This window comes from Pan troglodytes, chromosome 4 (assembly GCF_028858775.2).
Source record: "Pan troglodytes isolate AG18354 chromosome 4, NHGRI_mPanTro3-v2.0_pri, whole genome shotgun sequence".
Classification (NCBI taxonomy): Eukaryota; Metazoa; Chordata; class Mammalia; order Primates; family Hominidae; genus Pan; species Pan troglodytes.
This window is the reverse complement of record NC_072402.2, coordinates 99,953,682-99,976,862: the sequence shown is the minus strand read 5'-3', so window position 1 is coordinate 99,976,862 and position 23,181 is coordinate 99,953,682. Positions and strand designations below refer to the sequence as shown.

General features: G+C 35.8%; 1 protein-coding gene across 1 annotated transcript in view; it reads left to right on the top strand.

The window, feature by feature from the left end:
* The window catches only part of SLCO4C1 (solute carrier organic anion transporter family member 4C1), a 61,664-nt gene extending 42,346 nt beyond the window's left edge, over positions 1 to 19,318 (top strand). Inside the window, exons 9-13 of the mRNA XM_517854.7 lie at positions 4,379 to 4,529; positions 6,743 to 6,933; positions 13,406 to 13,470; positions 14,801 to 14,938; positions 17,172 to 19,318. Coding sequence (XP_517854.2) covers positions 4,379 to 4,529; positions 6,743 to 6,933; positions 13,406 to 13,470; positions 14,801 to 14,938; positions 17,172 to 17,332 — 706 coding nt within the window. The 3' untranslated portion in view covers positions 17,333 to 19,318. The remainder of the gene's footprint in view (positions 1 to 4,378; positions 4,530 to 6,742; positions 6,934 to 13,405; positions 13,471 to 14,800; positions 14,939 to 17,171) is intronic.
* Positions 19,319 to 23,181: the final 3,863 nt, after the last annotated feature.

The following is a 23,181-nucleotide window of genomic DNA, read 5'->3' as shown; positions in this document are numbered from 1 at the left end:
AAGAGGTTCTGAGGATGTAGGGTTTCTAGTAGAGGGGTGCAAAGAATCTTTGACTTTTGCCATGGTAAGCACGGATGGGTAAAAAGAGATTTTGCATCCCTGAATTAATGAATTAGGTTCATTGATATGTTCTTTGAAAGTCCCTGTTTAATATAACAGCATTTCCAAAAAATGTAAGATCAGGGGATATATATATATAAATAATTTCAACTTTTAGATTCAGGGGGTACATGTGCAGATTTGTTACCTGGGTATATTATATGATGCTGAGGTTTGGGGTACGATTGATTCTGTTACCCAGGCACCAAGCACAGTACTGAATAGTTTTTCTTTTCTTTTTTTTTTTTTTTGAGACAGAGTCTCCTTTGGTCGCCCAGGCTGGAGTGTAGTGGCACGATCTCAGCTCACTGCAACCTCTGCCTCCTGGGTTCAAGCGATTCTCCTGCCTCAGCCTCCCGAGTAGCTGGGATTATAGGCGTGCCATCACACCCAGCTAAATTTTGTATTTTTGGTAGAGACAGGGTTTCACCATGTTGACCAGGCTGATCTTGAACTCCTGACCTCAGGTGATCCACCCGCCTCGGCCTCCCAAAGTGCTGGGATTACAGGTGCGAGCCACTGTGCCTGGCTAATAGTTTTTCAACCCTTGCCCCACTTCTTCTCTTCTCCCTCTTGTATCTGCAGTGTCTATTGTTGCCATCTTTATTCCATAAGTACTCAGTGATTAGCTCCCACTTTTAAGTGAGAGCATGTGGTATTTGGTTTTCTGTGCCTGTGTTAATTTGCTTGAGATAATGGTCAGGATATTTTTCAATAATATTTTAAAGTAATTTATTATTAAATCTTTAATTGGGCACAATACTAAATTCGATTGCATGAATACTGTTTATTTTCCCACTGTTCCCCACTGCTCTTTTGTTGCCTTGACAATCTATAGGAACTTTGAGTCTTATTTTGGTGATCAGTGGTGGTAATGATGATTCATGTTTTACTTAATACTTAAAACCTCATAGAATATAGAAATACCATAGTGTATACACACAGTATTTTTTTCTGTATCTGACCTTTAGCTAGAATTTTATTGATTATATGAAATAGCATCTTAAAGAGGCATATCAATATTTTGCAATAGTTTTAGGGAAATTTTAGCCTGTTATAGAGGCATAATTATAGAATAATACTTTGTATTTAAGAAATTAATGTTTGAATTCTACTTGTGGCAAACATAAAGATGTTTATATATGCACATTTATTTTATTATATTTTAAATCTATTAAACATTTCAAAATAGGATATTTTAATATTTTTAAATATTATGTATACACTAAGAAAATTTAATAAACTTCACAAGCATCTGCTGTTTTTCTACTAATCATTTTCTAGTTGCCTCAAGAAGTAAACCTTTGTAAAATATGTAGACTAATGTGACCACCCCTTGATATTAAGGAATATAAGCTATATTTCTTTGTTTCTACTATAATTTGCATCATGCTATCTTATACTTTGTATGATCTCAGTAATTATTTATCAATAACATGAGAATTATATATTGGGAACTTTAAAAATTGCTGTGTAAAGGCTATTTCTAGAGTTGCAGGGATGGTTTTTCTCTGGTTGTCTTATTTCTGCATCTATGTTATGAGCTCTGTGAGCGGACACTCTGGTGATGGCTTTTGTGAATGTGATCAACCCTTGATATATCATCATACTTGATAAAGATAAATCTGGCAGCATCTGTGGAATAGATTTGAATAAGATGAGACTGCAGGCAGAGTGGCAGATTACTATCTTGATCACTCTTTCCTTCAGACTCCCTACTGATTTAGTCGTTTTTTTCTCTTTAATTTGTTTTCTTCATGACTTTCTTGTTCTCCGCCTACTTTGTATGTCATGATTTTCCAACACAGTGTCGATTATCTTCTAATACTTACAGAAATCACTCATTTACTGTGTTTGACCCCTGATGCAAGGAAGTTAGCTTCATGGTGGCAGAGGTTTGCTTCTCTTCCTCCCTCCCTTCTTCCCTTCCTTTTCCTTCTTTCCCTTTCCTTATCTCTTTCCCTTCCCTTCCTCCCTTCTTCCCTTCCTTCTTTCCCCGTTTCCCTTCCTTCTCGCTTTTCTCCCTTCCTTCTTCCCTCTCCCTCCCTCTTTCTCCTTTTCTCCTTCACTCCCTCATTCCCTTCCTTCTATCCATTTCTCTCTCTCCCTCAATCTGTCATTTCTAGTTCTAACTCTAGCTCCTTCTTTCTTTTAAATATAATTCTACCACCTTGAGTAGTCTAGCACATAATTGGTGTTCATTGTGTCTTTATTAAATAAGTGGACTCCCAAGACTTCAGTACTCTTCTCATTCCGTACACTATATGACTGATCTTATAAATGTTCGTGGTTTCAGCTACATCTATGTCCAAATGGTTATTAAGAAATCTAGCTCCATTCAAGATTTCTTCTCCACCAAATTGGAGATACTCTTAATCTTATTATGTACAATACCATACTCATCATTGTTCTCCTGTACCTAAACACCAGGTTAGATATTAGGAGTCACCTTTGACTCTTCCATTCTTTTTGTTTTGGAAATGGGATCTCACTCTGTTGCCCAGGCTAGAGTGCAGTGGCACAATCATAACTCACTGCAGCCTCAAACTCCTGGGCTCAAGTGAGTTTTCTGCCTAAGCCTCTTGAGTAGCCTCTTCCATTTTTAACAGGAAGAGTCATCTTCAACCAATCCATCACCAAATCTTACTGATTCTACATCCAAAAGTTTTCTCTAATCTGCTTCCTATCATCATATGTTCTATCTTAGCTCTCCTTTATATTGTCATCACCTACTGTCTAGGGTATTGTAACTGGTCCCCTTTCTTCAAATTCATACTCTGTACAACTCCTAGAATTACTTCTTTAAAATGAACTTTTGACAGTGTCACTTTCCAGTCTAAAAATACCTTAACGATTACCTTTTGTCAGGCCCATGTGGCTCTCAATTAAACTGGTCCTTTACTCCTCTCCAGCTACATTTCCCATCACTCTGTGCCTCAGACATCATTCATATTTCTCCACAGAGGATGCTGTTTCTCTACTCTATGCCTTTGTACCAGCTTTTTCTGAAGTACGTTTCCCCTTCCCCATTTGACTGGCTTACTTGTACTCATTCTTTATATATTTTTTACAATTTTTTTTTTATGGAGTCTCACTCTGTTGCCCAGGCTGGAGTGCAGTGGCGCAATCTTGGCTCACTGAAACGTCTGCCTCGTGGGTTCAAGAGATTCTCCTGCCTCAGCCTCCCGAGAACTGGGACTACAGGTGCCTGCCACCATGCCCAGCTAATTTTTGTATTTTTAGTAGAGATGAGTTTCATCATGTTGGCCAGGCTGGTCTCGAATTCCTGACCTCAAGTGATCCACCCGCTTTGGCATCCCAAAGTGCTGGGATTACAGGTGTGAGCCACCGCACCAGCCTCTTACTCATTTTTTAAATCGCATCTCAGGCAGTAGCTCCTCCAGCCCCTTTTCTCTAAACTTTGGCTTGTGTTAGGTGTCCTTCCTTGGTGCTTCTAAAAGGCACTTTGCTGATATCTGTAACCACACTTAGCATATTACTGAATAATTATCTAAGTCCCTCTCTACTTCTAAACTGTGAAATCCTTGAGGGCAGAGACTGTCTTATTCGGCTTTGTATTCCCGTTACCCAGCATAGGGTCTAGCAGTTGCTCAATATATGTTGTTTGAATGAATAAATAAATGAGGTATAAGGGATGCATTTTTGATTAGTGTAACCCTTTATATTAGGGAAGATGTTTTCTCTAAGAGGCAGCTTGAAATGACACTGAGCCTGGGGACTGGGAAAATTATATTTGGTAAGGAAAGAAAAGTAACTTAATTTCCCTGGACCTCAGTTTTCCCATTGATGAGATGATTATGTTCAACAGCATGATTTTGTTCATCCTTCCAAGTTTAAATTATTGTCTGCATCCTGGACATATTTGGCACTGTATGGAGATATTTTGGTTGCTGTAATGAAGGAGAGTGCTACTGGTATCTGGTGGAGGTCAGAGAAGCTGCTAAACATTCTACAGTCCATAGAACCAACCCCACAAGAGAATTACCTGGTGCCAGATGGGAAACTCTTGTCTTCTTCACTTATTCTGCCTTTTATTTTAAATTACTGACAGATACTATACTATATGACTATTGTTTTTATTGCCTCTCTCCGACAAGAAGTTAAAACTTTATGTGCAAAGGAAGACGTTTTATTTGTTTAGTAATTATGTGTTGAGTGAGTGAATAAATGACCTAATGGTAAGATATAACAGTCCTTCGAAATTGTTAGTTAAAAGTTATGACAGATCATTTACCCTTCTTTCATTTCTTATTTACAGGACTGGAGAATTGGGAAACTTGATAGCCCCTTGTAATGCCAATTGTAACTGTTCGCGATCATATTATTATCCTGTCTGTGGAGATGGAGTCCAATATTTTTCTCCCTGCTTTGCAGGCTGTTCAAACCCAGTTGCACACAGGAAGCCAAAGGTAGCTTATGTCTCCTACTTTTCCCTTAATGAGGCAATATGTTTGTGGATTATCTTGACTTCTCTAATGGGGTTATGCAATGCCTATTCTTGCCTTCCTGCTCCACTGCCTCCATTAAGCAGCCCATGATGTCTCCAGCTGAAATAGATTCTTTTTCCTTCATGCCTCTTGCAGTTATTGTTGAAAAATCAATTTGGAAGTTACAAACATTTTAGTAACATCACTTTGTTGCAGCTATGAAATATCTTTTACCTTTTCAAATTGTTTTATAGTCATCCCTCACAATACATGGGGGATGGGTTCCAGGACCCCTGCATATACCCAAATATGCCATACTTAAGTCCCGCCGATGGCCTTGAAGAACTCGCTTTAAGTCAGCACCTCAGTATATATGGGTTTTGCATCCTGCGAATACTGTATTTTTGATCCATGTTTAGCTGAAAAAAAAAATCCGCATGTAAGTGGAGCAGTGCAGTTCAAACCTGTGTTGTTCAAGGGTCAATTTTATTTTTCCTTAACTATTTAAGATCTTTGAAGGCAAGAGAGTTTTCCTATTTTCACTAGGTACAGTTTATATAATAGAAACTTAGTATTTGTTTTATTTGATGTACCATGAATACATTTAAAATATTCAAATCAATTTATTTTTAAATACAAATTCATATTTAATTCTGGATCTGAATACTAATCAGTGTGCCTAGATGTTATTTCTTTTCTGTACAGTTAAATAGTTTAAAAGAACTCAGTGCAATTTTACTGTACTATATCTTAGAAACTAAATATTTCATCTTAGCTAAACTTAAGAGCCTTGGAAATAAATAATATTCAGATTATGAGTAGTACGCAGTATATTATGCATTGGTAGATAATGTGATAACTTTAAAAGGATCTAAGGGAAATATATACTGTGGTATAAAAGAAAACAATGAAAAAGATGTGTAAGAGTTATATGACAATTTTGAATATTTGAATTTTTTTCTGTATATATGACCAATAAATGCTATTGACTAACTTTGATTAGAAGCAGATTATGACAAGGAGTTATTAGGAAGGGTTTTAGTCACATAACTAAATATATATAGACACAAATACCATCCTGCACAAGGGAACAACACAGAAAATCTAATACCCAGAGCATACTTAAAATAGTTCTTGTTATTTCGATATGGTTAATTTAATATTTATATTTTTCACCAAATGCTAAGATAATTACTATCTTACACAGCAAGTTGTCTTCTAGAATTTTTTAGGAAGAGCAAATGATTTTGACTTGCAGATTTTCTATTTGTCCTGACTTTTTTATGTCCAATCAGTCCATGAAATAATCAATTGATCCACAATATTTTTCTTACGAAATATTTCAGATAGGCAATATACATTTATAATACTTTTAATAAGCACCCATATACATTTGTTCACAGCAATACAGTTTTAATCTTATATTTCACACCAGTGGCCCAAACTACAAAATCTGACCTTGACTAACTGCTATATTGCAGGCAAATTAGAGTGGTAAAGTTTCATTAGGATAGAAAATACTGTTCTCAGTTTCTCTCCTTAAAATTTTTAAAGGCTGAATTACCTCATTATTTGATATATCTGATTGCTGAATATGTAATAGTCAATTTTGGAGGTGTCATCTGCATATTTGGTTTTCCTGAATTGGTACCAGTGGTCTTAGAATGGCTTTAGCACCAAAAAAAAAAAAAAAAAAAAAAAAGTTTCTGGCCTTTGGAACAATGAAAGCACTGCTTCTCTTTGATTTCTCTGGCTCTGCTCTGATTCGTTGAGGCCTTAATGTCTAAAAAAGATTTATAGTAAGGATAAAGGATATGGAAGGATGGAGTTGAGATGTAAAATGACTTTAAGAAATAATTACTGTTGAAAGAAGTGTAGAATGTGCAAGGTCACGTAACTTATATTCCCATTAAATTGTTTTGTAAGTCAATAATTACTGTAGCAGGTTACAAACTGAAGTAATGGCCACAAAAATCAAATACAGATAATTCCACATCATAAATATGGTTTGTTTCCACTTGCTTAATTTCTTAAGGGTTAAATATTCTCTCAGCATAATTTGTTGTATATGGATTAAGACAGTATGATACTGTCTTACATGGAGAGAGTATTCTCCATGTCTAGAGAATACCTAATTTACAATAATTTATTTTCTAAATGATCACTTTCATTGTTTTTATGTCTAATATTTTTAGGTATATTACAACTGTTCCTGTATTGAAAGGAAAACAGAAATAACATCCGCTGCAGAAACTTTTGGTTTTGAAGCTAAAGCTGGAAAATGTGAAACTCATTGTGCGAAACTGCCCATATTCCTTTGCATTTTCTTTATTGTAATTATTTTTACCTTTATGGCTGGTACTCCTATAACTGTGTCTATCCTAAGGTACGTAGCACGTTGAGAAATTTTCATTCCCTAAGGCAACATGTTGATGGAAAGCAAATGGACTCGGGGTTCATTTGGGGTTCATATTGACCATTGGTTCAATACCAATCAGCCCTTACAAGATCATTAGTTCTGTGGCACTGGATAAGCTCCTCTGTAGAACCCCAGATGTAGGAGATTTAAATGATAGGCAGGTGAAAGTGTCTTCACATTGCCTGCCTGGCTTGTGCTTGGTGTTTTCTCTGCTTCTTTCATGAAGCTTCAGCTGTGAGCTGGAGAAATGTTCAGTTTTGAGTATCATAGAAATAAAATGCATTCCAATATGCCAGAATCAGAATGGCATGCATTCTACCTTATGCATTAGGCACTGTGACATTAAATCTTCCTTAAGCAGTGCTAATCAATAAGAAACTGGCTATTACCTGTGTTGTTCACCTGTGTTTTATGTTTCCAGTTGCTCTTCCTCCTTGTATCCCACTGCACAAACACATTTCATACCTGTACATTTCATACCTGTCCTTCCATAGAGTCATCAGTCTTTGTATATCTTTCCTAATGAATTCTAGCTTTTTTCTTTTTTTGTTCCTTAATATTTACTCACTACATTTTCTTTTTTTACTGTTTATTTAATTTTTATTTTAAGCTCAGGGGTACGTGTGCAGTTTTGTTCTTTTTGCTTAGAGTAGCTTTGGCTTTTCTGCACTGAAGCCATTAGGTCCTGGGCTTTTCTTTACTGGGAGACATTTCCTTACAGCTTCAATCTTGCTACTTGTTATTGGTCTGTTCAGGCTTTGGATTTTTCTTGATTCCATCTTGGTAGGTTGTATGTATCTAGGAATTTGTCCCTTTCTTCTAGATTTTCCAATTATTGGCATATTGTTGCTCATAGTAGCCACTCATGATCCTTTGAATTTCTACAGTATCACTTGTAATGTGTCTTTTTTTATTTCTGATTTTATTACTTTGCATCTTCTCCTTTTTTTCTTAGTCAGGCTAAAGGTTTGTCAATTTTGTTTAATTTTTCATTGATCATTGGTATTGTTTTCTTCATTTCAGTTTCATTTATTTCTCCTCAGATCATTATTTCCTTTCTTCTACTAATTTTAGGTTTGGTTTCTTCTTGTTTTTCTAATTCTTTAAGATGTATCATTAGATTATTTATTTGAAATTTTTCCTTTTTTTTGATGTGTAGCTATAAACTTCCCTATTAGTACTTCTTTTGCTATATCCCATAGATTTTGGCATGTTGTTTTATCATTTGTTTCAATAAATTTTTCAATTTTCTTCTTAATTTCTTTATTGATCCACTAGTCATTCAGGAGTATATTGTTTAATTTCTATATATTTGTATAGTTTCCAAAATTCCTCTTGTTATTAATTTCTTGTTTTAGTCCATTGTGGTCAGGGAAGATGACTGTTTTATTTCAGTTACTTTGAATGTTTTAAGACTTGTTTTGTAACCTAACATATGGTCAGTCATTGAGAATGATCCATGTGCTGACGAAAAGAGTGTGTATTCTGCAGCTATTGGATGCAATGTTCTGTAAATATCTATTAAATCCATTTGGTCTGTAGTACAGATTAAGTCTGATGTTTCTTTCTTGATATTCTATCTGGAAGATCTGTCCAATGCAAAGCATGGGGTGTTGAAGTCTCCAGCTATTATTGTATCAAGGCCTGTCTCTCTCTTTAGCTCTACTAATATTTGCTTTGTATATCTGGGTGATTCAGTGTTGGCTACATATATATTTAAAATTGTTATATCCTCTTGCTGAATTCACCCCTTTATCATTATATAGTGACTTTCTTTGTCTCTTCTTATAGCTTTTGTCTTGAAATCTATTTTTTCTAGGTATAGTGACTCCTATTCTCTTTCAGTTTCCATTGGCATGGAATGTGTTTTTCCATTTCTTTATTTTCAGTCTATGTGTGTCTTTATAGGTGAAGTGTCTTGCTTGTTGGCAACAGGTCAATGGATCTTGTTTTATCATCCATTCAACCAGGCTGTGTTTTCTGATTAGAGAGTTTAGTTCTTTTAGATTCAGTGTTATTGATAAAACAAACAAGTAAAAAGAAAACTAATAAAAACTCTACACCTTAACTTTGTCCCCTGGCTTTTTATCCTTTTGTTGTTTCTATGTATATCATATTGTACTATGTCTTGAAAAGTTGTTGTAGTTACTATTTTTTATTGGTTCATCATTTAACCTTTCTACTTAGGATAAGGGTAGTTTACACACCACAGTTCCAGTGTTAGAATAGTCTGTGTTTTTCTTTGTACTTACCATTACCAGTGAGTTTTGTACCTTCAGGTGATTACTTACTGCTCATTAATGTTCTTTTTCTGACTGAAGTACACCCTTTAGCATTTCTTATAGGACAGGCCTGGCATTGATGAAATCCCTCAGCTTTTGTTTGGGAAAGTCTTTACTTCTCCTTCATGTTTGAAGGATATTTTAACCAGATATACTATTCTAAGGTAAGAGTTTTGTTCCTTCAGCATTTTAAATATGACTTGCCACTCTCTCCTGGCCTATGAGGTTTCCACTGAAAAGTCTGCTGCCAGATGTATTGAGGCTCCACTGTATGTTATGTGTTTCTTTTCTCTTGCTAGTTTTATGATCTTTTCTTTATCCTTGATGTTTGAGAGTTTGATTATTAAATGCCTTGAGGTAGTCTTCTTTGGGTTAAATCTGCTTAGTCTTCTATAACCTTCTCGTACTTGGATATTGATATCTTTCTCTAGGTTTGGGAAGTTCTCTGTTATTATCTTTTTGAATAGACTTTCTTACCCATCTTTTTCTCTACCTCTTCTTTATGACCAATAACTCTTAGATTTTCTGTTTTGAGGCTATTTTCTAGATGTTGTAGGCATGCTTCATTGTTTTTTATTCTTTTTTCTTTTGTCTCCTATGACTGTATATTTTCAAAAAGCTTGTTTTCAGTCTCACTAATTCTTTATTCTGTTTTATCAGTTCTGCTACTAAAGGACTCTGATGCATTATTCAATACGCCAATTGCATTTTTCAGCTCCAGAATTTCCACTTGATTCTTTTTTTGTTTTGAGATGGAGTCTCGCTCTGTTGCCCAGGCTGGAGAGCAGTGGCCATGATCTTGGCTCACTGCAACCTCTGCCTCCCAAGTTCAAGTGATTCTCCTGCCTCAGCCTCCCGAGTAGCTGGGATGACAGACGTGCACCACCATGCCCAGCTAATTTTTGTATTTTTGGTAGAGACAGGGTTTCACTATGTTGGCCAGGCTGAGTCTCAAACTCCTGACCTCAAGTGATACATCTGCCTCAGCCTCTCAAAGTGCTGGGAATTGCAGGTGTGAACCACCATGCCTGGCCAATATTATTTCAGTCTTTTTGTAAAATATATCTGATAGAATTCTGAATTCCTTCTCTGTGTTTTTTGAATTTATTTGAGTTTCCTCAGCACAGCTATTTTAAATTCTCTGTTTGAAACATTACATATTTCTGTTTCTCAGATTGGTCTCTGGTGCCATGAGCTCATTTGGTGAGTTCATGTTTTCCTAGATGGTGTTGATACTAGTAGATGTTCTTCAGCATCTAGGTATTTAAGAGTTAAGTATTTATTATAGTCTTCATTGTCTGGGTTTATTTGTAGCCATCCTTCTTGGGATGGCTTTCCACATATTTGAAAGGACTTGGGTGTTCTAATTTTAGTTGTATCTGCTTTAAGGGGCACCCGAAGGCCAGTAATCCTGTGGTTTTTGCAGAGTCTCTCTCCCTCTGTTCTGAGCCACCTAAAGCTGAAGGTGGAGTGATGCAAACACCTCTGTGGCCACCACCACTGTGATTGCACTGGGTCGTACCTGAAGCCAGCACAGTTTTGGGTCTTTTCCAAGGCCTTTTGTAACTACTCCCTGGTTACTAGTTCTGTTTGCTTAAGGACCTGGGGCCCTACAATCAGCAAGTGGGAAAGCCAGCCACGCTTGTGTCCTTCGCTTGGGTGGGGAGGTCCTACAGGCACTGGTGGGTCTAGAAGTGCCACCCAGAAGTCAGGGACTAGAGTCAAAAACCTTAGAAGTCTACCTGGTCTATTGTATTGCGGCTAAGCTGGCATGGAAACCACACAGTGTAGTCCTTTCCACTCTTCTTTCCCCTTTGCAAAGGCAGAGAAGCTTCACCCCATAGGCACCTCCAACCCAGGCCACGAGGAGTACTGCCAGACTACCACCAATGTTCCTTTATGGCCCACTGCCTCTTTAAGTCAGCTTGTCGTGAATGCTGGCTGGGCTGGGACTCACCCTTCAGGGCAGAGAGCTCCCTGCTGGCCCAGGACAGGTCCAGAAATGTCAAAGAGTCAAGTTCTGGAATTGGGGACTCCAATAACCTGCTTGGTGCTCTACCCCCCTGTGGCAGTGATGGTACCTAAAGTGTAAGACAAAGTCCCCTTTACTTTTCCCTCTGCTTTTCTGAAGCAGAACGAGTTTTGCCCCATAGCCACCAAGCTGGTAATGTGCTGAGTCTTATCAGAAGCCAGCAAGTCTCAGAGTTCTCACCCAATGCCCTCAATGTAGTATCTGGGTATTGGTGCTGGTTATTCAGGCCCAAAGGCTCTTCACTTAAAAGGATATGAACGCTGTCAGGACTGGTGTATTTCCTTCAAGGCAGCAAGCTCCCTTCTGGCCCAAAATGTGTCTAGAAATGTTTTCTGGGACCTAAGGCCTGAAATGGGAGGGCCTCACAACTCTGACTGGTGCTCTGTCCTCCTGTAGCTGAGTTGGTATCCTAGATGCAAGACAAAATCCTCCCCACTCTTCCCTCTCTTCTCCTCAAGTGGCAGGAAGGGGTTCTTTTGGAACCTGGAGCTGTGCAGCCTGGGGATTAGTGGAGGAGTAATACCAGGACTCCATTGTCTGTCCCAGCTGTTGTCTCAGTATGTCACGTGTGCCTCCAGTCCACTGTCTTTGAGCCTAATTCAGCACTAAGACTTGCCCAAGAGTTGCAGTCCCTATGGCCTAGACTGCCTTTCAAGTTAACTTGGAGACACAGTGCTGTAGCCCTTGGTGGTGAGTTGTTTTGTAAGCACTCAAGTTTGGACTGCTGCATAGGAGATTAACCTCTGGCTAGGGCTGGTTTAAATACTCCCTCTGTGGGCAGGTGTCAGGTGAGTTGGTCTGGTTTTCCTTTCTGCTCTAACAGGACAGCAGTGATTTTATTGCCTCACAATTGCTATATTCTCCCTCCCCACCCCCCAGAGATTCTCTCTGTATTACACTGCCACTGCCTGGGTTGGGGAGGTGTGGTGTCTGAGATTCAGGACTGTGTTTTTTTAATCTCTTCAGTGCCTCTTTCAGGAATATAAAGTTCAAACCAGGTACTGTAAGTGCTCACCTGACTTTTGATTCTTGTTAAAGTGTTGTTTTTTTTCTGTGTAGATAATTATTAACTTGGAGCTTTTCAGTCTATCATCTTGTTCCACCCTCTGGCTGTTTTAGCTATTCTGGATTTTTTGTCATTCCATATGAATTTTAGGATTGTTTTTTCAATTTCTGTGAAAGATGCTCTTGGAATTTTGATGGAAATTACACTGAATTCTGTAGATCACTTGATGTAGGATAACTATTTTAAAATATTTATTCCTCCAATTCATAAACAAGGGATATCTTTCCATTTATTTGTGGCTTCTTCAATTTCTTTCATCAGTGTTTTATAGCTTTCAGTGTACAAGTATTTTACCTCTTTGGTTAACTTTATTCCCAAGTATTTTATTTTTCAATGCTATTGTAAATTTTGTTGTTTACTTGATTTCTTTTGTTCATTGTTGGTGTATAGAAGTGCAGCTGATTTTTGTATTATGGTTTTGTATGCTAAAACTTTACTAAATTCATCTGCTAGTTGTAGTGCTTTTTTGGCAGGATCTTTAGTGTTTTCTACATATATGACCATGTCATCTTCACAGAGATAATCTTACCTTTTACTTTCCATTTGGATACCTTTTATTTTTCTTGCCTACTTACTCTGGATAGGACTTTTAGTACTATGCCAAATAGAATTCATGAGAGTGGGCATCCTTGTCCTGTTCTTCATCTTAGAGGAAAGGCTTTCAGGTATTCACCATTGAGTATGATGTTAGCTGTGGATTTGTTATATTTGGGCTCTATTATATTGAGGTACACTCCTTCTATACATAATTTGTTGATGACTTTTATGGAAAATATGTCTTGTTAATGAATACCCTTTCTCTTTACATTTATTAAAATGAATAAAGACTAGTGACTCTTTGGTGTTATTTGCAATATTTTAGGTCAGATAACATTTTTCTTCTTGTATAATTCCAGGAAGATTAAACCATTTATAAGCTCTTACAAATACATTGTTTATTTTGCGTTTACAACATTTACTTTAATATAGGAATGCTAAACTCTTATAAATGTGAACTTGCTCAAAGAGTGAATATACTATACCACCTTTTTTGGTCTCATATATATTTAATATTTCCAGGTGTGTTAATCACAGACAACGGTCCCTAGCCTTGGGAATACAATTTATGGTCCTTCGATTATTAGGTATGCCATTTTTCTTTATTCATTGCTAACTCTTGGCTATTTTGGTTCATTAGTGTTATTTATTTTTTAATTTATGGCCAGTGGCAAAAAAAAATTATAGTGGAAGGCTACATCATTCTTGTTGAAGGAAGCCATTTTCCAATGTTTCAGATATAGGATTATTTACATATTGCATACTTTTAACCCACCTGACTGGTTACCTCTTCCAACTCTGTTGCTAATAAAACCTTAAAAGGTGTATCATGTCTATTTCAAATATAAAATATGATCATCAACACAATTTCTTTTCTCTCTGCTTTTGTCTCTATTTGTGACACTATTGTGTTACACTAGCAATTAAAAATGATGTTAAAATGTTTCAACAGCAACTGTGGTATGGATATTGTGACTGGTTAAGAATTATTGGAATAAAGAATTTGTACCAGAGAATTTTATAAAGTTCCAGATACAGGACAAATTACAAGAAAGACAGACATAGTAAACATAATATTAAGATTATTTATTAAAGCAAAAACAAAAAGTTGGGACATTAGAGATCACCTTGTCCAACTTGCCAATTTTTTCAGATGAGTAAATTAAGTCCCTGAGAAGTGCAGGGTTTTGCCCATAGTTACACAACTAGTGATAGAAATGAAACTAGGAAAATGATTCCTAATTCTGAGTCTAGTACTCTGACTTGTATCATGCTACAGGTCATGAAAGAACAGACTGGATGTAGCTGAAATCTTTGTCTAAAAATTACAACCTCAAATAATTGGAAGTTCCTTAACTATATGGAAGTTGAGTACCTCATGGCCTCTTGGAAATGGTGGCGGTTATATAAGATAGTGATATTCCTACATATGGTATTATAAGACTATATATTTGTATATACATACACTAATACATACAGAGGCCCATGTTAGTTTATATACACATGCACACCCACATAGATACAACATATACTATAGTTCAGCAGATTTATTTGTGCATCATGAATAATTTATTTTGATTTTTAACAAGTATAATAGCTAATTTCAAAGGCATATTTATTCATTATATTAGAAAAGTGGTGAATTAAAATATTAACTTTTAGCCCAATATATATTGGATATTTCTATTAAAATACTTTTTTGAATTGATTAGAAATACATAGTAATTACATATAATTATTTTAGAATATTGTATCTGTGCTTTATATTCCTTTGACTTGTACATGAATTAATTTGCATGTGGACAGATGAATACTTATTTTTATTTCTATAAAATATATGTATGATCATGTATAAAAAGATCTGTAATTCTAAACTGTAATCTTTACTGTTGTATATTTCACCCATAATTCTTTTAGGAACAATACCTGGACCAATTATATTTGGTTTCACGATAGACAGCACGTGTATTCTTTGGGATATAAATGATTGTGGAATTAAAGGAGCTTGCTGGATTTATGATAACATCAAGATGGCCCATATGCTAGTAGCCATAAGTAAGTGGTGACTTCTTGATAATTTTAGAGTAAACTAAGGATGTAAAAAAAAAATCTCATTGTAGGTTACTTAGGGTCACAGGTATTTTGAAATGTTCAGTCCACATTGTTGAACCATCCAGTAGTCTTCCTGAAGCAGAGAACATTTATCACAGCATGTTATGAAAGGCTTTGAACAGATGGAGTTTGCAAGGCTCAGTACTAAATACAAGAAAATAAAATTCTAGCTTTCATTACATCATACAGTATATACTTTTCTTTTAATAACTTATCTCAAACATTTTTGGAAAGTATACTCGAAAGCTAAAAGAGAATTCTGAGAAACTCCCTGGAATGATTGTCGTCTAGGTATCTAGGTGTTGCAAACACATATGGCTCAGGCAGGGAAGTATCCTTTGTCTCCAAGGCACATTGTAAAGAACATTTTTATAGTTTAGAAGGTTAGCTGTGATGTTTAATTCTTTTTGCCTTTTGCAGTTTGTAATGTCTTGGTTAAGCAATGAATGAAATTTAAGGCAAGATTAAGATTAAGTAAAACAATGTATCTAGTTTACACTAGTAAAATAAAAGTTGAAATTTAAAAATTTAAAATTTGAAAAATAACCTAAGAAACTAAAATAGCTTAGAGAAATCCTGAATGTATGTATACATATGTATCTAATATAATGTGTGATTTTCATTGTGATTATTTTGACACAGGTTGATCAAGATAGGCTTATTATTACTCTTACATGCATGTAAATCCAGAGTATACTTTCTGAGTTGATAGAGATAGAGTAATAGAATATTTGCTGAAGAAATAATGTATAAATTCTTATAGCACTTGGGGAGTAAGTATTGACAAGTATAGGCAAAATTAATCATCCCATTACTTTACCTGTTGTTAAGAACCATTTTTTATTCCATTTTTAAAATTATATATTTTTACCACAATCATGCCTACCTACAATGTTTTTATGTTTAAAATTTATTTAATTCATTTTGTTTGTACTTTTTGGTCAAAGATATGGATAGATAACAAATCATTCATTTTCCTAGTCAATGATGAATGGGAATCCCCCCACAAAATATATAAAACCTTAAAATTTTCAGAATGAAACAAATAAAAAAAGTTGAAAGTTGTACCTATGTAACTAATCATTCTATAATCTAGTAATGCCTAGATGAATGAGCATTCCTGTTTTTCAAATACATGTTTTCAAACAAAATATTAATAATCAACAAAAAGAAACCAGCTACTGCAAGAACTGTACTGTGAGACCACGTTGAATTTATTAGGCTGGCAATTATTAAATGCTTATACTGTGGTTGGAACTAGTTTCTCTTCATATAACTGAACTTAAAATCAGATTTACTTGGAAATAAATCAAAGTTTGTGAAGTGAATCTTAATGTTTCATATTTTTAGCTGATAAGAAGAGTAGATTTGGTTAAGTATTGAGTATGATATCCTCCCACAGAGGCTTTAAGAACTCCAAAACCTTTTTAATTTTTAGAATTATTTTCTGTCCTGGAAGGGAATGTTCTTCAATTTATTCATGTTCAAGAATGTTACAAACTACTTTCCCTTATTATTGACTTTTGGTTGCTTGCAATTTTTTATAGATATGATATTGTGTTAACAAATTTATTTATTTATTTTTGAGACAGTGTTTCTGTCTGTCACCCAGGCTGGAGTGCAGTGGAGTGATCTCAGCTCACTGCAACCTCCACCTCTAGGGGTCAAGCAATCCTCTCACGTCAGCCTCCCAAGTAGCTGGGACTGCAGGCTGTACCATCCATCATACCTGAATATATTTTGCACTTTTTTTTTGGTAGAGACAGGGTTTCCTATGGTGCCCAGCCTGGTCTCGAACTCTTGGACTCAAGACATCCACCTCTCTCAGCTTCCCAAAGTACTGGGATTATGGGCTTGTGTTAACAAATCTAGATGGTGGCCCAATTCCTATTTAGTTCTATACAACACTTATTTTACAAGAATGCACAAGCATAACCAAGAATAAGTTAATTATTGTACTCTATTACAGCTTAGAAAGAAAATAAGTACTAGTGACTTGAATTGTATACAAATGTTTTTTCTTTCCCCTTAATGTTTCAAAAATTTTAAACATAGAACTATAATGGTTATGTAATTATTCTCTTTAAAAATGTTCTATTCATGAAGATTTTTCTCAGTGATAATTTTTATCATAATTAAAAACAAAAACACATGATTAATTTTTTTTTTCACTTAGGTGTTACTTGTAAAGTTATCACCATGTTCTTCAATGGATTTGCAATCTTTTTGTATAAACCACCTCCATCAGCCACAGATGTGTCATTTCATAAAGAGAATGCAGTTGTGACTAATGTTTTAGCAGAACAGGATCTCAACAAAATAGTAAAAGAAGGGTGAAATGGGAAAAGAGAAGACTGTTTTACACCTGAAAAATTTACCTCGATTTTTAAGAACACACATTGCCATGGCAGCATTATCTATCCAATATGAACAATCATATTTACAAAATTGATGTTTTTATAATCAAATGTATTTTTTTACTTATGTAGTTTTTGTTTTATGCAAGAAACAGACCTGTGCCTTCAAAGCCCACGTAAAGCCTCAAAACACAGCACACACACACACGAGCACACACACACACACACACACCCGAACACACACACACACACGAACACACACACACACACGCACACATACACACTTATTTCCTATTCCCATTGTCTAGGTATGAAATCCTCAAGCAATAACAAGAAAAAAGGCCCACAATTAGAAAAATTTACATTTAAAAAAATGTTGTTTCTATCCCCATTACAACTTGTTTAATTTTAATTTTCATTGCCAATATTTTGAGCTTAGAACATTTATGGTATAAAAATTTAAACTAATCAAAGTTGTGTGGTGATTTCCGGGAATTATTATTGAAAGCCTATGAATTTAAAACCAGGTTTACCGTGTAATTTGTTTTTAAATTTATGTATACTAGCCTGGCCTTTCTCCAAGCAAATTATTGAACTATTAGAATATGTTAGTTATCATCCTTGTGTCTTAGTATATAGTGAATACAGAAACATCAGCATTGTATACACATATTTTCACTTTAACTCAAGAATTCCAGGAGGTAATTTGTTGATATTACAATTTTTAACACATTTATGATTCTGTGATAATATTATTCAATTACATATATTTCAGAGGAAAGTACCAGTCAGTAAAGAAAAATGCCAACTAAACATGAAACTATTGATCAATACTTATATACCTTTAATTTTTCTTATTTGAAAAGCCAACCACTTAACACATTACTCATAGCACCTAAGACAGTGCCTTGCATAGTGTAGTCATCTATTATTATTGTTTAATTAAAATATTAAACCCTACCCTTTAACTCAGCAGTCCCCAACCTTTTTTGCATCAGGGACCATTTTTGTGGAAGACAATTTTTCCATGGGGGAAGAAGGTATGGTTTTGAGATGAAACTGCTCCACCTCAGACCATCAGGCATTAGTTAGATTCTCGTAAGGAGAGTGCAACCTAGATCCCTTGCATGTGCAGTTCCCAATGGAGTGTGCAGTGTGCACTCCTATGAGAATCTAATGCCACTACTGATCTAACAAGAGGTGGAGCTCAGGCAGTAATGCTCACTCACCTGCCTCTCAGCTCACCAACTGTGTGGCCCGATTCCTAACAGGCCACACACAGCCCAGGGCTGGGGACCCCTGCTTTAACTGATGCATTGATTTGATAAAGTATTTTACAAGCCTGATAATGTTATAACCCTATTTATTCAGGTCAGATTTATGCCAACTTTGCTGAGAATATGGAGGGTATAGATGAGTGAACATCAACAAACATAACTTCTACCATGGTTAAGAATTTTACTTAGGAAAAGTATTGAAGTTCAAATCCAGATAGTATTACATTTGAAATTGTTATAAGGGTTATTAATTTAATAAAATTCATCATCAGGTTTCCCCTATAAGCTTTCTCCTAGGTTAATTTTCCACAAGCATTGTTTTATATACACTGTAATCAGGATAACACAAGCTTAGTGTTAGATCTTGTAGGAAACCAAGATTAGAAACATTAGAAATTTGCAGAATTTAAGAAATTATGTTTTGTGGTAATCTATGGCCAACGATGATAGAACCTAGCGCAATTGTAAAGTGAAATTCAAGGAGAAGGAATGAGGAGTTAGGGAAGCAGCACACTTGAATATTAGAGAAGGAGAGGAGCTGCGGGTCAGGAATCAGAGAGACCTGCTAAAACCAGACAGATATAAACACCAAAGACGGAAGCCAAATAGGTAGCCAAAAATCCAGATATTTGAGAAGCAGGAAATTTATAGCAACCAAAGAAATAGGGCAAGAGAGGCAGGTGAACACACATGATACCTCAATTGACAATCTTCCTCCCACCAAGCCAGACACGTTGTAAATGCTGCTTCCTATTGGAGCCCAGAAAAAAGCAAAGTTTAGGCTTTCTGTGTCCTTTGTGTGGAAGCAGGGAATTGGATTGAAGACTTTCATAGTTGTAACATAAAGGCAAATCCTGAGGAACTCACTGATGGAGATGTGAAATGGCAGTAAGGAAGAAAACAGAATAACTGAACAAATATATTAGTCTAGGGCCACTTAATTTAGAGGAAGAAAAAAATCAACCCATCCATAGAAATAGTTTGATAAACAGGTCACTAAATCATTGGCGTTTATAAAGATTCTTAGTTATCAAGGGCTGCATTGTATTTTATATACTCAGTTTTATAAGGTGATACTTTTTAAATAAGCGCTTTAATGAAAATGGTTAGACTGAAAATAATTTTGGTCCTTAAAAGGAGTCAGGAGCTTTTATATATAAGGTACATATTTTAAAAGAATACCTCCTTTATAACAGGGTTTTACAGACACTACCATAATTTATAATCATTATTTCTTACTTTTGGGTTCACCTAGATCATATGAGTTGATGTGATACTTCTAGAACAAAATTATTCATAGTGCGTTTTTTGTAATTTATGATTGTTAAGTAAGCTTGACTTATAAATTGACATTGTAATTTTGTACATAATTGGATATATGTGTTAAAATTTAACATTTAGATTTACTTAATTGTAGAAAATACAAATGTAAAACTTACACATGGAAAGAACTGTATGCAGTTGACTTTACTATGTAAATTGGAGGGAAACAAAGTTTTAGATCAATTTTCTTTCAAAATTTTCTTTATTGTAAAGTATGCAAAATATATATTCATACCATTTATTAAATCAGAATGTTTATACAAAATTGTCATGTTTGAGCTTATTAAATGACACAGGTTTGAAACTTGCCTTATCTCTGTGAACATAAGCATATTTTATGGATGGGAAAGGGAAATTAGTATGCTTTTGAACTTGGTGAATGTATTAATAATTTAATCCAGTGATTTCTCGTATCTCAACAGATGTTTTTAATTCAATACAAACCACATGTATTATGAAATATATATTAGGGAAATTCTCTTACACAAGTTTCTATATATGACAGATTAATATATAAGATTTATATAAGTAGGATACATTTTACAGATGGTTTATTTGTAAAATATCTGATAAAAAAGTGTGGGATGTGTTTAATTTATCTCAGTTTATTGTAATAGTAAAATATTTTAAGGAAATAATATTAGATGTTAATATGAAATGTAATGTTCTTTTCCCCCAGGCTCCTTCAGCTTTTTTTTCAGTAAAGTCCAATAAACACTAACTTTTACAGCACATATGAGTAATCAAAAATAGATGAAAGATAATCCACTTTGAAAAACTCAATGGGTAAGTTGGATTATAACATTTTAGTGCTTCAGCTAAAATTAATTTAGCTTATAAAAATTATCAAGAATTGATCATTTTTTTCTTTTCAAATTTAGTGCATCTGACTTTCCATTTAAAATTTTATTTTGTAGTGCTTTTAGACTTTGTAAAATAGTACACATAAAATTCCTCTATAAGCTTTCTCTAGTGTTAATATTTTAAAAATCCATAGAACAATTACCTAAAACTAGAAACAATTACGAAGAAACTAGCATTGGCATGATACTATTAACTAATCTACAGATTTTATTATAATTTTGCCAATCATAACACTAGTGGTGACAAGGACAGGAGGCTGGGAAATTCTGGGCAGAAGAGAGCGAGTCCTGGTAAAGGCCCCACCCTCAAGCCTGGAACTACAGCCCAAAGTGAGAACATGCATTCCTGTTTTCCTGCTCAAATGTTGCCTTTTCCAAAACCACCCATGGCCCACTCTGCCCCCCATCCTGTGCCATCCCAGGCTTTGCCAGCAGAGCAGGCGAGGAGAAGATGAAAAGCAGCTGGACATTGGAAACTGGTTTGGGGCTGGAGAGAAGAAGTCCAGGCCACTGGACTTCAGGAAAAGATCATCTTCCTGCTCTATCCCTTTTCCAGCTCCCCTTGCGGCTGAGAGCCACTTTCATAGGCAATCAAGTCCTTCACATTCACTACCCTTCAATTTTTTCATGCAACCTGATTTTTCCTGGATGTTGAACAACAGCTCAGGTGCCACGGGTGCGAATGCCAAAGGCTATCACTCTGACCCTCTGCCCTCACTGGTGGAGAGCAACTGCCTCACGTCAAAAGGCAGAGCGCCTACTGAGCTGTTTCACACTTAAGCCGTCAGCAGACAGCAAAGCTAAAAGAACGCTGTAAAGCATGCCCCTGGGGCTTCGGGAGTCATGGGTACTCCCCATTAGATGCTTCCATGGGGCCTGCACGGCGTTTCCTGTTGGTGCCCCAAAGCACTCACCCTGGCTCCTGCATCCACTCACTTATGTGCTCTCTTCCACAAGGGGTTGAGCATAACAGGTTCTAGTGAGTGGAGTTTACCCCTGCTGGCACCAAAGCAACCAGCTAGCTCCAGTGTCCACACTCCAGTTCCCCCCTGCAAAGGGATCAGGGTAATTTCCTGCTTCAGTGGTCTTTATCTGATCTGAACCCAGTCAAGGATCCCATGTTAAATTTATTTATTACTGCTTCTTAATCTTTTCCAATCTGGAATGGTTACCCAGTCTTTTTTCTTCATGATATATTTCCTCTCTATGTCTATGTGTCAAATAACTCTAAACTTCAGTGGCTTAAAACAGGAAACATTTATTATCCTACCATTTTTGTGTGTCAGGATTTCAGGAGCAGCTGTGCTGGGTGGCTCTGGTTTGAAGTTTCTCAAGAGGTCTCAATAAAGATATTGGCTGGGGCTGTAATCATCTGAAGGGTTCTCTGGGATTGAGTAATCTGCTTGTAAGAAAGTGTGCTCACATGTTTGTTTGAAAAAGAACTTCATTCCTCAACATGTGAGCCTCTTCATAGGTCTTGTGACATGGCAGCTGACTGCTCCCAGGGTGAATGACACAAAAGAGTGAGAGCAACCAAAACTGAAATCACAGTGTCTTATATGATTTGATTTTAGAAGTGACATACCATCTTTTCTACCACAGTCTACTGGTCATACAGATGACCTTAGTAATCTTAATTCCAGCTGCAAAGTCCTTAAAAGGATTTAAAAGAACTTTGCAGTAAACTAGAACACCTTGATTCATATTTGGTTGAATATACCAGGGAGGAGAAGACATCTTTACAAATCTGCCTACCATGCCTGGCATAGAGTGGGAAGAAAAGACAAAAGGTAGTACCAAGAGGCATGCATATTGTGACTATCATTGGGATGATATTGGGGGCTGTCTACCATATATTACCTTGACAATTTTGAAAAGGATTGGCCAATTACTTTGTGGAATATCTATCAGTTTGGATTAGTCTGATGTTTTCTCATGATTATATTAACATATATATTTTTTGGCAAAAATGATATACTCTTCTCAGCGCACATATTAGCGAGTACATGTTGTCTAAATATGACAGAACTTTGATCACTTGGTTAAGGTATGTATCTGCCAGCAATGACCACTCTAATTTTATTTTCTCCTGTGTTATTAATAACTAGCTCTTGAAGGGATACTTTGAGACCATCCAAATATCCTGTTTCTCAGCAAACTTTCCTCCACTAATTTTAGCATCCATTTTTGATTCTTGCATGCTTAATATGGTTTTTGCTAATAGTGATTTTCTGTATTCATCACTTCTGTAACATGTATTAATTGGTATTGTAATCTAAGAAAGAACTGTCTCTTTCTCTCTGTTTATTTAAAGTTACTCTATTATTTGAACAAATATACATTAATTGACTAGGTTATTATCCACT